Genomic DNA, 12996 nt, shown 5'->3' on the forward strand with positions numbered 1-12996 from the left:
ATTTCCCTCCATTTGAATAATTGTTGTTTGTCAGCGTTTTAAGGTCTCCAAACGCCCATCAGCTGCACAGGGATGCTTTCACCCCCCAGTTCTGGAAGCGGTGACTGTATTAGTGGTTCTCCTCCAGCTGTCGGGGCCAGCGGGTGCAGAGGAGCAGCTCGAGGTGGGGCTCACAGCTGCGAGGCTGGCCTCCACCCGGGACACCACCGAATCTCCCGATGCGCTAACTGAGGGGCCTCGCTTCCGAGAGGCCGTGCAAGGGGAGAGCAAGGGAAACTTGGAGCAATGATCCACACGTAAATAAATGTTCTGTTTGAAAGGGGACATCGTTCCAAAGCACACAGCTCCCCATGCCCACTTTCTCAAGTCACAGCGCTGATTACTCATCCGATAATACGACAACCTCGCCACTGATTTAAGCTCATAAAATCAAACCCTCGGCTTTTTTTTTGCCACAAAGAAAAATAAACCTGCCAGCTACGGTTCTCCCAGAAAGGACATCTGTACTGTGTAATAATCACAAATGCCTGTCGCATAATCTAAGGCATGCAGTAACGAGGGAGTTCACTGCATCCTTTATTGAGTTACTAAAATGCATAGAGAGTACGATCTTCATGGAAGTCTCTTGTTTAGCACTGACACTTGTGCCTGTGTATGTGTGCGTGTGTGTGTGTGTGTGTGTGTGTGTGTGTGAAAGAGAGAGAGAGAGAGAGAGAGAGAGAGAGAGAGAGAGAGAGAGAGAGAGAGAGAGAGAGAGAGTAGACTCAGAAAGTGTTGGAGTGGGATTTAGATGTGAACTCTCAACAGTGAGTATAATGGGTTTGCAAAAAGTAGACCCTGACCCAGAGAGATATTAAGCACGTACTCTAATCTGTCATTGTGGGGACGTGACTCTCACATTAATGCATTGTAGGGAAGTGACTGTCACGTTAATGCAGCGCATGACTCCTGAATCCACCCCCCAAAAAAATCAAACGGAGGCTGAACACAAATATGGCACGTTTAGTTTAAAAATAGGGAAATAATTGTATGTATCTGTCAGTTGACGGTCGGGGTCGGGGGGTGGGGTAGTTGCATAAAGCCGGAGCCGGTTTGGATGGCGAGGTGGGAGATCGCGAAATAGCGCCGATGGTCCTTTCAAACTTTTTACACGAGATTCTCCTCTAAGCCCGATTCAGGGAGAAGAGCAGTTCATTCATTTACGATGGAGGGGGTAACATCTCAAATAACATCTAATCTACAGCGAAAACCAAACTGAGCGATTAAGCTTATCACGACCACACTTCGCTGTCATGGATAACGGTAACGTTTCAAAGTGGGGTTAAGCTTCCTTATTAGAAACGTTAAAAAATGAACAGTTATCTCCTGTTTTAATCTTTACCTAGCTCATCTTACCTTTATATCCCTAAGCAGATACCTTTCAGTATAAATCATTGATATCATCATCTATATATTTTATACGCAGATCGTTCATTTTCCTCGACAACACGCAATTTATGAGAATAAAATGTCAAGCGTAAAATAAATTCTCATTTCTTCGTATAAACGAAGCGAGACCTTAAACCGCAGAGGTAGAAACCGTCATCATTTACAAACTCAACTGAACTGATCATTTCCAAGAAAAGAGTTTATTAAGAATGTTTCTGTGCAAAGACGCAGACAAGTCATGCCTGCGTCAGGTTGCTTGAAGCTGCTCAGCAGCTGCCAAAGAAAATTATGACCTGCTAAAGTATATTTCTTTTTTTTTTACTTGGCAAAAGAGGCTCTTGGCAGATAATGGCACTGGATCGAGACACCGAACAAGTGTAATCTTTACAGTATAATGAATATGACAGGGAAAACAAATAGGAAAGGGAACCCCAGCGTAACCCGGCTAAACTGCGGGATTTCATCGGGGTATTTATTACTGTCTGGATCATGCAGCGGTGCATTTCACAAGCGTGAAGCTTCGTAAATAACACCGCAATGCTGGATCGCTATGACGTCAAGCATCTCACGATATCAGCATCATTAAAGTTTTCGTGTAGTTTTAATGCGCTTTAGCTACGACAGAGCCCTCACGCTATATAAGGGCACCGTTCAAAGGCTTAAAAAGTTCAAAAGCAATATGATTATTAACTAATAATTAAGATTAATAAGTTATTTGCGAGGAAATATGATTACATCTCAGAGTAAGAGAAAACTGTCTTGGTAAACACTGTGCGATTTTTCTGATCAATATTTAGCTTATTTGTAAATTTTTAAAAAGCAGATTATATAATGAATGTTTATTGTATCCAAATCACGTTGACAGTGACCAGTAAGGAAAGCAGACTACTCACATTATAAACTTTTTTATTATTTTATTTCTTCCAGCTGTGCAAACCAATAGCAGATGTTTTGATTAAAAATGTTGCGTGTCAGCATTGGTTTCCAAACGATGTTTTGTTTCAGGTGACAGGGAGGGATCGTGCGCACCTTCCTGAGCCGGGGGGCCCAGCCGTATATAAACGGGACAAGTGCAGCGGTAGCCCAGCGTCTGCTGTAGGGTTACTGAACAGCCGCATCTGAGAAAACACACGCAAAGTAGGCGAAGAGTCATTGAGAGTCAGAGCAGAAGGTAAGCTGTCTATACGGATACAAGTGATTTCACCGTAGGTTGACGTCTTTATAATAATAATAATAATAATAATAATAATAATAATAATAATAATAATAATAATAAATTGTTGATTTGCATGAATACAAATGTGTATTTTAATTGGGTCTCTAAGGAAGAAACACGAATTCTTTGTGGTGTAAAATACGGCATTTTATTCTCGTGCTAATTAAAAAGTGCACCGCAGAAAAACCAATAGGCTCCCCTGACTGACGCCACTGTAATGAAATAGGGAGAAGGATGAACAACTTCAAGATTTTCTCCCTTTTCTCTCCCTTCTTCCCAGTTAACTGTTCAGCTGGGACACCCCGGAGCGTCAGTAAACCAGGATGAAGGGATGCGGCTTGTGCACGGTTCTTCTCCTTCTCTCCGGCGCCTGTGGAGCCAGTGCGCTGCTGGACGATAGTCCCGCCGGCGCCTCCTTATCGCCGGCCGATAACAGGACCGGCGCCGGGTCTGCGCTACTCACCGGTACCGAGCCGCCAGGGACTCGCAGGACGCGGCGGAGACGCTACATCTCACAAAACGACATGATCGCTATCTTAGACTATCACAATAAAGTGCGAGGAAACGTCTTCCCGCCGGCCTCAAACATGGAATACATGGTAAGGTTTCTGCACTTTTATTTAACAACTGTTCATGCAAGAGGTTTGATTTCTTACCCTAGGGAACGTGTGCAAATAGAAGTTACAATGAAAAATCGACAGTGTGGATTCAGGACAGCAATGCAAAGTAGTAGGAACGTGGAGTTTTTCTTATTGTTAGACGGGCGGTCAGAGTGACCAGCAAACTCCTCGAAACCACCGGAACTGCCAGCTGTGAAGCGGCTTCAGTTGGTCCAGACCACCAGGATAGATGAGCAAACGTGGAGGTGGCGCTTTTTCAGGGGTCATCGGGGACGCAAGGCTGCGGCCAACTTCCCCCCACCCATTATTAACTCCTGACGGGTTTGTCTGGTGCCTTCGGATGAATCAGATGATGAATAGCAGGCCACGCATATTCGGCAGTTACAATTAGGGCTTTGTTTCATGGACAAAGCTTTACGATCATTGATATACACGGGAATTAAAAATATTGAAATATGTCATTTGTCTTAATTACTCTTATTCTGTTATACTCGGGGTATGTGTATGAAGTCGGGCTTGGTGGTAGGATTTGATGATGTTTTGCGTTCAGATTAGCAAACTTTTCTGCGACTCACAGTCTACAGTGATAGTCCCATAATAATATTACAAATGACTTAATAATGACTGAGGGCCGGGCGGTTTTCCTGCATGGCGCACCTGAGTTTATCATGCAAACAGCCGGAAAGGGACGGAGCGCCCAGAGAGGGTGGCTGGGAAGCTGGATGGAAAGCTGAAGATTGGCCAGTGGGTTGTGGTATTTTACTTTTAGTTTCTATTCAGATCGTGAAAACAATCCGTTATCAATAGATTCTTATGACTTAATAAAAAAGTACACATCCTGGATTTAATCATTGACTTAGTACTGGTTAATACAAAAGCTTTAGTGAATGTTGTCAGCTCTGTATTTATGCTCAACAACTGGAAACAACTGTCACCCTGACGTTGAGCAGTGGTTTGGAAAATGGATGGGTGGATATACTCATGCATGCTGGAGGGATGGATGGATGGATGGATGCACTGCCAGGTTTGTTCACGCGAGTGCATCTGAAATTAATAAACATGCCCACCCCCACCCCCCCCATATTATTCATTTGAGTCTGTTTCCTTAGGCGCACTTGTAAACCTGGGTCTGGATGGATGGAAGGATGGATGTATGGATGAGCATGAATAACCTAATTTCTTCAGTGTTTGGTTCTTGGCAGAATGAGGGCAGGTTTGTTAGAGATTATGTGATTTTTCTCAAATGCACAGCAGATGTAGCCAATTGCACAGCACACAATAGACCCTATTCTTGTGTTCTGAGGAGTTAAACCTGGAGCTTTGTGCCCGATTCCTTGCTCACATGCTTCTTGAAGAAGGGGGAAGATCTGTCAAAATGTATAAAAAGTTAATTTACTGAATCGCGCTGCTTTACCGAACATTAAGATTATTATTATGCAATATGTCAAACTCATGCAGAAGAGTGGCTACATACAAATAAACAGTCACTTGAAGACTGTCGTGTTTAACGTTTGCCGACTGTAACACTTTCAGGTGTGGGACGAAAGTTTGGCCAAGTCAGCAGAAGCGTGGGCATCGGCCTGCCTCTGGGAACACGGCCCACAGTATCTGCTGCGATTCTTGGGGCAAAACCTTTCCGTCAGAACTGGCCGGTGCGTGAACTTTTTGTAACTTCAAATGCTACCTTAACCCCAACAAGAGTGATAATATATGACAGGAATAAGCAATCTGCATGTTGGCTTCTAAAGTATTTCACCCTCTCAGCTCAGAAGTGTCTCATCCTTTAGACACTGGGTAAAAGCTTACTGGGAATGGTTTCTGATAAATACTGGCTGTATCCCCATATTGGGAAATTCATTCATTCATTCATTCATTCATTCATCCACCCATTCTCTCACTCTTCTGGTCTATTTCTGCTAGGATCACAGACATGCTAATTTTATAAAAAAATAAATTCTCTTCACTGCACTGAATAACATGAAAGCATCTAATTATTGGTGCCTTTCCCTCTAACTGGCCCAGTGACACTCATCATTAAATGACCTTGCTGTCCTCAGCTACCGATCTGTTCTTCAGCTTGTCAAGCCCTGGTATGATGAGGTGAAGGACTACGTCTTTCCTTACCCACGGGACTGCAACCCCCGGTGTCCCCTGAAATGTTATGGGCCCATGTGTACGCATTACACACAGGTGAGCTGCTGGCCATGCCACTCTCTAATGAAGCGTGCGGCTCGGGGAGGTTAAATTATTGCGAATGACGACCCCCCTCCTTCACCGCAGATGGTGTGGGCCACGTCGAACCGAGTTGGTTGTGCGATTCATACATGCCACAACATGAACGTCTGGGGATCTGTGTGGAAGCGAGCGACATACTTAGTCTGCAACTATTCACCCAAGTAAGTACATGGGCTGCGTGACTGACCCGGGTCTCTGGGTGAAATAGTATTTTTTATTTATTATATGCTATTTAGTGTGCTGGCAATAGGTATTAGAATTAGCTCGTATGTTGAAAATTGTACTCAAATCTTCCATAGTCGGCAAATTGATCCCTAATGGATCTATACCAACCATAGAAACAAATTATCACTAATTAGTAAAAACAGGGCTGACTGATGATGTCCTCGTGGAAGTTTTAAACAAAAATGCTCTGAGGTCAGAAGGAAAAATGATTCAAAGAGATAAGCAATCGGATTATAGAGGAGGTGGGTCCAAGCAACTAGAGGAGACAAGACCAAGACTTCTGATTGGTTGGTCCCACCTCCACTACAATCTAATTGGTTATCTCTTTGAACCAACCATTTTTCCTCATGACCTCATTTTTTGTGGAAGTAAAACTCCCATGGACTGATGATGCCCAGTGTTTCTCTGGGTGCTGTGTGGCTCAGCAGGTCGGAGGTTTGAATCCCAGCGTTGGCAGACTGATGCCACCATTGAGCCCTTGAGCGAGGCCCTTAATGCACTATTGCTGCTGGATCTATGACTGTCCCGGTGCTCAGATTCCAAGCTTCACTCTCACCTGTATGTGTCCTTTTCAAAGGAGAGCATGATTGGATATGGGAAAAGAAGCATCCCAATAATTAATAATAATTGATACTTTTATTGATCACCTTGGGGAAGTTCTCATCTTTACACCTCCCTCAACTTGCTTTTTGTGTAGTAAACTGTGGCTGTACTTGTACATACCATTTCATATAATTTGCTTTGCCTGCGTTCCAGGGGGAACTGGATTGGTGAAGCTCCTTACAAAGTAGGGGTCCCGTGTTCGGCCTGCCCCCCCAGCTATGGGGGCTCCTGCAGCAACAACATGTGCTTCCCTGCTGTCAGTACAAACTACCTGCACTGGTTCAAGTAAACACACCTCACAGCGCGGAAGCAAACGCCTTCTCTCAAAGACGTACGTCCAAGGATTTGCACAGCATTCCTGCATCTCTCTAATTTGTATATATTGGCTTTATTTAAAATATGCCTACAATTTTGAAATTATATTTTGGACATCAGTAATAGATTTTCACTATGCTGTTTTTGTATATAAAATGTATAATTTTTATTAGGTATATGTAATGTGTTTTGATCGTCTTGTGTCCCAGGGTATAGACTGGTGGAAAAGGTTATTTATCTTGGATCATCCTCAACATGGTGCTGTTACCAAACTGGTTTTGTTTTACAGTATTATGGTGTTATAAGCTATTGGACATTTTAATAGTTTAAATACCTTCTCTTTTTTTTACCGAAATCTGAGCTTCATAAATGCTTCAGAATAATGGCCACCGTTTGCTAAGCTCAGTTGTGTAAAGAACAGTAAGGACCTTCAACCTACAGGTTGTTAAATCCCTAGTAGACTGTAATGGGGAATGACAGGGCAAAGTGCCAGGCCCTGCCCCCTCCCTGCACCCTCAGCTTTTGGGCCTTGTCCTGAGCTGAACTCGCCCCCTGCAGGGGGACGCTGGTCAGGGCCCAGCAGGCCGACTGCTCTGGAATAGCCACTAACACGTTTCCGCATGGTGCTACTTTGGAAAATGCCGCAGATGCCGGTTCTGTTTCACCATTGGTGCTTCATTTCAGTGCAATAGAAGGAGAGGACAGGGAGCAGATCTGAAAGTCAGAGAGAGACTTACGGTCCTTCTGTCCTGGTTCTGCACACAGGCATGAGACCCAGGTACTGCATAGGGTCCCGCTTCATGAGTGACTTTGCAGTATGTACTGTTTTACGGCTCTGTAACTTGGCAGTAAGTTACCTGAACCTTTTTTTTTTTAACTTAGCGGTAAGTGTTACTCTTACCTGAACATTTTTCAGCCAGTATGACCTGGCGTGTTTCCTACTTTCCAGCGGTTACGCGTAAAATCAGACAGACGAACGAAGGACGATTACTTCCACATACCACAAACCCATTCTAAATCCCTGTACTTATATGATTCTGTCAAATTCAATGTATAAAGTATTTATGTTCTTGTAATATTAGTATTCAGTTATTTCGCTAAATTTTGGAGACACACTACATTTGCACCCCAGTGAAATTCTGCATTATGTCCTTTGTACATAAATGTCCCAAATTTATGCTACTGTGTAACGCTCCCAAAAAAAATTAAATCTGCTGCAAGAGGATAATATGATAAAGTTCTGTTAGTACCATCAGCAGTAGTTATTTTACCACTGTAACCAACAAAAGGAATTTTAGCTAATTTGGAGTTTGGATGGTGTTTCTACACTTAAACTAATCAATTTTGACAAACGTGAACTTTAGGCTTATTTTATTTGGCTGAGTATACAATTTCTGATTTAAAAAAAGTGCATATTTAAAACTATAACATAGTCAATTTATACCGGGGGGGGGCATGGAAATATATATGAGATAAATAAATATGAGAAATATAGCTTTGAAACTTGTAGCAAAAGCTTAATTTTTCTACCCCAAACTCCTTATTTGTAGCTGAAGAAACTAAGGCTGAATTCTTTGTATAAATGCAGAAAGTTAACGAACATTGTTATTATTTTATTAGCACTGAATGTTGGTATTTAAATGCCTTTTTGTATTTATGGTTTTTACCTGTGCCTTTTGTGGTATTTTGTATTGTTTAAATAAAGTAAAAGAAACTCTCAGCTCTTTGATTCTGTCTGTCGTTGGTAAGTGAAAAACCATCCCCTGCTGGTCAGGAAGATGCATCTTGACCAGTTTGGGTAACTCTATGCCAGTATTTCCTAACCCGGTCCTCAGGGCCCCCCCAGACAGTCAATGTTTTTGCTCCTTCCCAGCTCCTGGTATGGATCTGGGAGGGAGCAAAAATGTGGACTGTCTGTCAGGGAGCTGGGAGGGAGCAAAAATGTGGACTGTCTGTCAGGGAGCTGGGAGGGAGCAAAAATGTGGACTGTCTAGGGCTCCCAGTGGACCAAGTTGGGAAACACTGGTCTATACTGCAAGGAGCATGTTTTTATGATACTGGAATACTTTCCATACACATTTTTTTTCCCAATTAGTGTTATTGCACAGGAACTTACTGTATATAAAATTATTGACGATAAGAAGCTGGTATTAGCCTGCAGATGCCCTGGAAATTTACAGAAGGAATCGAACATCAGCACAGTGTCAGTACAGGATGTTGGGTCACCACAAGCTGCCGGAACAGCTACATTAAACCATAACTTCATTCACTGAGTACCTCAGTCTCAGCTGGAAGGTGAGACACCACACTCTCATGAGAAGATCTGGAGTCTCGGCGATCGCGATTCAAAGCGCCGCCTCACGCCCTTGTGTGCTGATATTCAGCTTAAGCAGCGCCAGTCGTCTGCTTCACAAAGCAGCTGACGCTCCCAGATTATCCCAGGGGAGGATTTTCACTGAGGGTTTCCTCAAGTTGATGTCAGTCCTCCAAGCAAACACCACTTTAGCCTGTAATCCTCATGGAATATGGGAAAGCTGATCATCCATGAAGACCTTACCAAGAATTACCAAAAATGCACACCCTCTTGAAGGTTCCCGAGATGTCCTCAATCTGTGGGGTTCAAAATAATGGAAATCCTGCCTGACTAGGATTTCTATAGATGACCTTGAGCATGATGAGATGATCCTTACTTACCTTAGAAACCACACATCTGTCATTTACTCATGTCTCCTTTTGTTTTGAACGTTATATGCGTAGCTGTTTATATGTTTTTATTAATTTTCTGTATATGCCTGTAGAGTTTAACTATGCCAGTCTGTGTCTACACAAACAACTTGAGCTGATGAATTGCGGACACCCTTCATCCAGCATGCTCCTGTGAAACCGTTGACCCCTGAAACCAAGCTGATGTTCTCTCTCTCTGCTGACAGCTTTTGCAGCTTCAGAAATTTGGAACATGGAAACTATGTGAGAATTCAGAGGAAATCTGATGCCATAAATGTTTTGATCTATTGGACAGACTTAGCAACTCCTTCTGCAGACAGCCAGCTGTGATAGCGGCCTGGAACTGGACGAAGGGGTTTCCAGTCCAGCTCCCAGCAGGAGTGCTGTAGCTGTACTCATGGGTGACCCGCTTAACCCAAATCGCTTCGTTTAGAAATGTCCCGCAGAAGCAGCAGATAAAGCTGTATGTTAGGATTTCCTGAGTAAAACATAAGAACGTAAGAAATTTACACGCAACAGGAGGCCATTCACGCTCATTTGGAGAGGATTCAACTAATAGCTTAAAGCTGTTAACATCTTATCTAGTTCAGATTGAAAGGAACCCAAGGTTTTAGCTTGCACTAGACTAACAGGAAGACAATTCCATAAACTACACGGGGGGCGGCATGGTGGTGCAGTGGTTAGCACTGTTGCCTCACACCTCTGGGACCCGGGTTTGAGTCTCCGCCTGGGTCACATGTGTGCGGAGTTTGCATGTTCTCCCCATGTCATTGTGAGGTTTCCTCCGGGTACTCCAGTTTCCCCCCACAGTCCAAAAACATGCTGAGGCTAATTGCAATTGTTAAATTGCCCGTAGGATTGCATGCGTGAGTGAATGGTGTGTGAGTGTGCCTTGCGATGGGCTGGCCCTCCATCCTGGGTTGTTCCCTGCCTTCTGTCCATTGCTTCCGGGATAGGCTCCGGACCCCCCGCAACCCAGTAGGATAAGCGGTTTGGAAAATGGATGGATGGATGGATGGATGTCCATCGCCGATTGCACGCGGAATGGGCGAAGCATCATGCGATGAACATCTGGATGGCACCTTCTTGCTGTGGTCCACTGAAGTCAAAACGTGTGAAAAGTGTGAAAGCGTACGATCACCTAGCAGACGGTTCCCAAATCCTGGTCCTGGAGGGCCGGTCTGCAACACAGCTTGCAGATTTCCCTGCTCAAACATACCTTAGTCAGCTCACCAGCTAACTGCCATGTTTAATAGATATTGAGACCCAAATTGGGTAACCCTGACCCAGCAGATATACATATGTAGTCTGATATGAAACACCAGTTCCAAACCAAACCCTTCTGTAACTCACCAGGAAAAGAAATCATACAGTATCTCACAAGAAACAAAGTTTATAGGATCACATTAAAGGATTTTAGAAGTTGCACATACAATAACAGTCTGTGCTGGGAGGTATTTTAACGCACATCTGCACAGCAGAAGTCATTTCGTATTATAAGCATGTTCTCAGACTTTCATGGCGTGGTCGCACTAACACACCTTCCTGCTGTAAATCACTCTGTTTGTATGTTTCGTTCAGGTTTTGCAGGTGCCGTATTTATTTTAAATAGTGTTTCCCAATCTGCTCCTCAGGGACCCACAGACAGTGCATGTTTTTGCTCCTTCCCAGTTCCTAGGGATTTGAGAGGGAGCTAAAAAAAAGTGGACTGTCTAGTAGGGAGCTCAGAGGGAGCAAAAACAAGAACTGGCTGCGGGTCCCCAAGGCCTCGACTGGGAAAGATCGATTTAAAAGAACGACCTGTGAAACTACACTGCTACAGGTCATGCATAAGAAAATGATTTTCGTTATTTACAGTCATTTTTCAAGCAGAACCGCATGCAAAATAAGGACGACCAGTAGAATTGCCGTGTTTAATGTTCACACACATGAACACACAAACACACATGCCCAGTTCATATACTGTACTTCTATCATTGTGGTGATTCTCTATTTATATCTACGGATATAACCTTAACCCTAACACGGATAACCCTAACCCTAACCCCCACCCAGCCCTAACTTAAAACCTAAGTAACCAAACAAAATAAACACTATTGGCTATTTTGGATTTTTTGACAATTCACAGATTGTTATCACATTGAGGTTTATATTGTGGGGACCTACTGCACAGACTGCATGTGCCGAAACACACAGGCCACTCATTCACATGACCTCTAATAACCTCACAACGAGTGAGGGGGCGTGGGAGCCCCCACATTAAATTTCACCGATCGTGGGCTCCCCCTTCAGAAATTTTGTAAATTTTGTTGGATCGATTAAAAAATTTGAAGGGGGATGGTGTTAAAACCCATTATTTTACTATGTGGTTGTCTGACATGGATTCACAGTAATGCTCACTGAAAGTCCCAGGGCTTATGGAAAAGCATTTATTGCTCATCAATCTCAAAGTTTATGAGAAAATATTATTTTTTTTTGTTTGTTTTAATCCTGAAGGGCAGGGATAAGTAGTTTTCAAAATGTGTTGAATGTGCTGCTTAAAAACACAGCTATTGAGAACCGCGACCCATGTCTGGTGTTTACCTTAAATGCCCTACTGTATTCTTTGTCTTGGAGCCGGTTCCTCGCAGCAGAGGCTCACGTTGGGAGAACATCACAGGCTTCCTGCAGAAGCTGCCAAAATCAATGTCCGTCTGGGAACACAAGACAGAGAAAATCTGTCCCCTGTACCCGCAATCAGATAGGCTCTCTTGTGAATTTTGGGTCCCAAACAAGTGCCCTTTCTGTTGGGAAATGCATGTAGGTGGCTGTCACTGTGATACGTCCCTGGTTCGAGACGCAACGTATCACCCTTCTTCCCGCTGATACAACAAAAGCACCGTAACTTGGCTGTGAAAATACACAGGAAAGCAACAGCTAAAATAATTTATCTCAGGTTCGCTGACCTTAACCTGCAGAGATGCCTTTTGCCCTTGGAGTGTGTCGCTTGGAGCTGAGCAGAACAGGACTGCAGGCCTTCACCAATTTTCCCTTCATTAACCTTTAGACTATTAGAAAATTCACTGGAGCTGCTCTCGCTGGACACGAATGCCCGGATTCAGGGCCAGTCTGCATGCTGACCCCGAAGTTCCGGTACCTGTGTCCATCTTCTGTCTCAGGAAGTGCCCTGAGCTGGGATCGGGCAAGCGATGTGCTGGATGTAATGTCAGCCCTTTGCGTCGTCATCAGAGTGTTATTCCTGGCTTAAGACGAAAACACTCTTATTTTCACAAGTCGTAGGGCTTCTGACGCTGGCATCATATCGGCCAAGAGATCAGGAAATACATAAACTTGCGATTATTTCAGATTTTTCTAGGTAACGATGGGCGTTTTCTGAAAGGAGAACAGTGTGTGCTGCATACAGTTTTGAAAACAATATGTTGTCACATCCTGCACTGGTAGGCACTGTGTGGCTCAGCAGGTTAATCCTCTGTGCTTGGTATCAGATGGTCACTGGATTAAGCCTGACCTAGCAAAAATCAGCACATGTCTGAGCAAGGCTCTTAACCTCCTTAGCCCCCTGGGCCCTGCAGAGCGGCTGCCCCTTCACTGTGACCCCCAAGCTTGTTCTCACCTGTATGGAGAGCAAGG

General features: G+C 43.9%; 1 protein-coding gene across 1 annotated transcript; it reads left to right on the forward strand.

Annotated features, from left to right (window-relative positions):
- Window positions 1-2118: 2118 nt before the first annotated feature.
- Window positions 2119-8337, forward strand: pi15a (peptidase inhibitor 15a). The gene is made up of 7 exons (XM_048976938.1): window positions 2119-2171; window positions 2434-2599; window positions 2925-3243; window positions 4798-4916; window positions 5322-5454; window positions 5545-5660; window positions 6481-8337. The coding sequence occupies exons 3-7, from the start codon at window positions 2968-2970 to the stop codon at window positions 6614-6616; spliced, it is 780 nt and encodes a 259-aa protein (XP_048832895.1). The 5' UTR covers window positions 2119-2171; window positions 2434-2599; window positions 2925-2967; the 3' UTR covers window positions 6617-8337.
- The last annotated feature ends 4659 nt before the right edge of the window (window positions 8338-12996 follow it).

This window comes from Brienomyrus brachyistius, chromosome 15, assembly GCF_023856365.1.
Source record: "Brienomyrus brachyistius isolate T26 chromosome 15, BBRACH_0.4, whole genome shotgun sequence".
NCBI lineage: Eukaryota > Metazoa > Chordata > Actinopteri > Osteoglossiformes > Mormyridae > Brienomyrus > Brienomyrus brachyistius.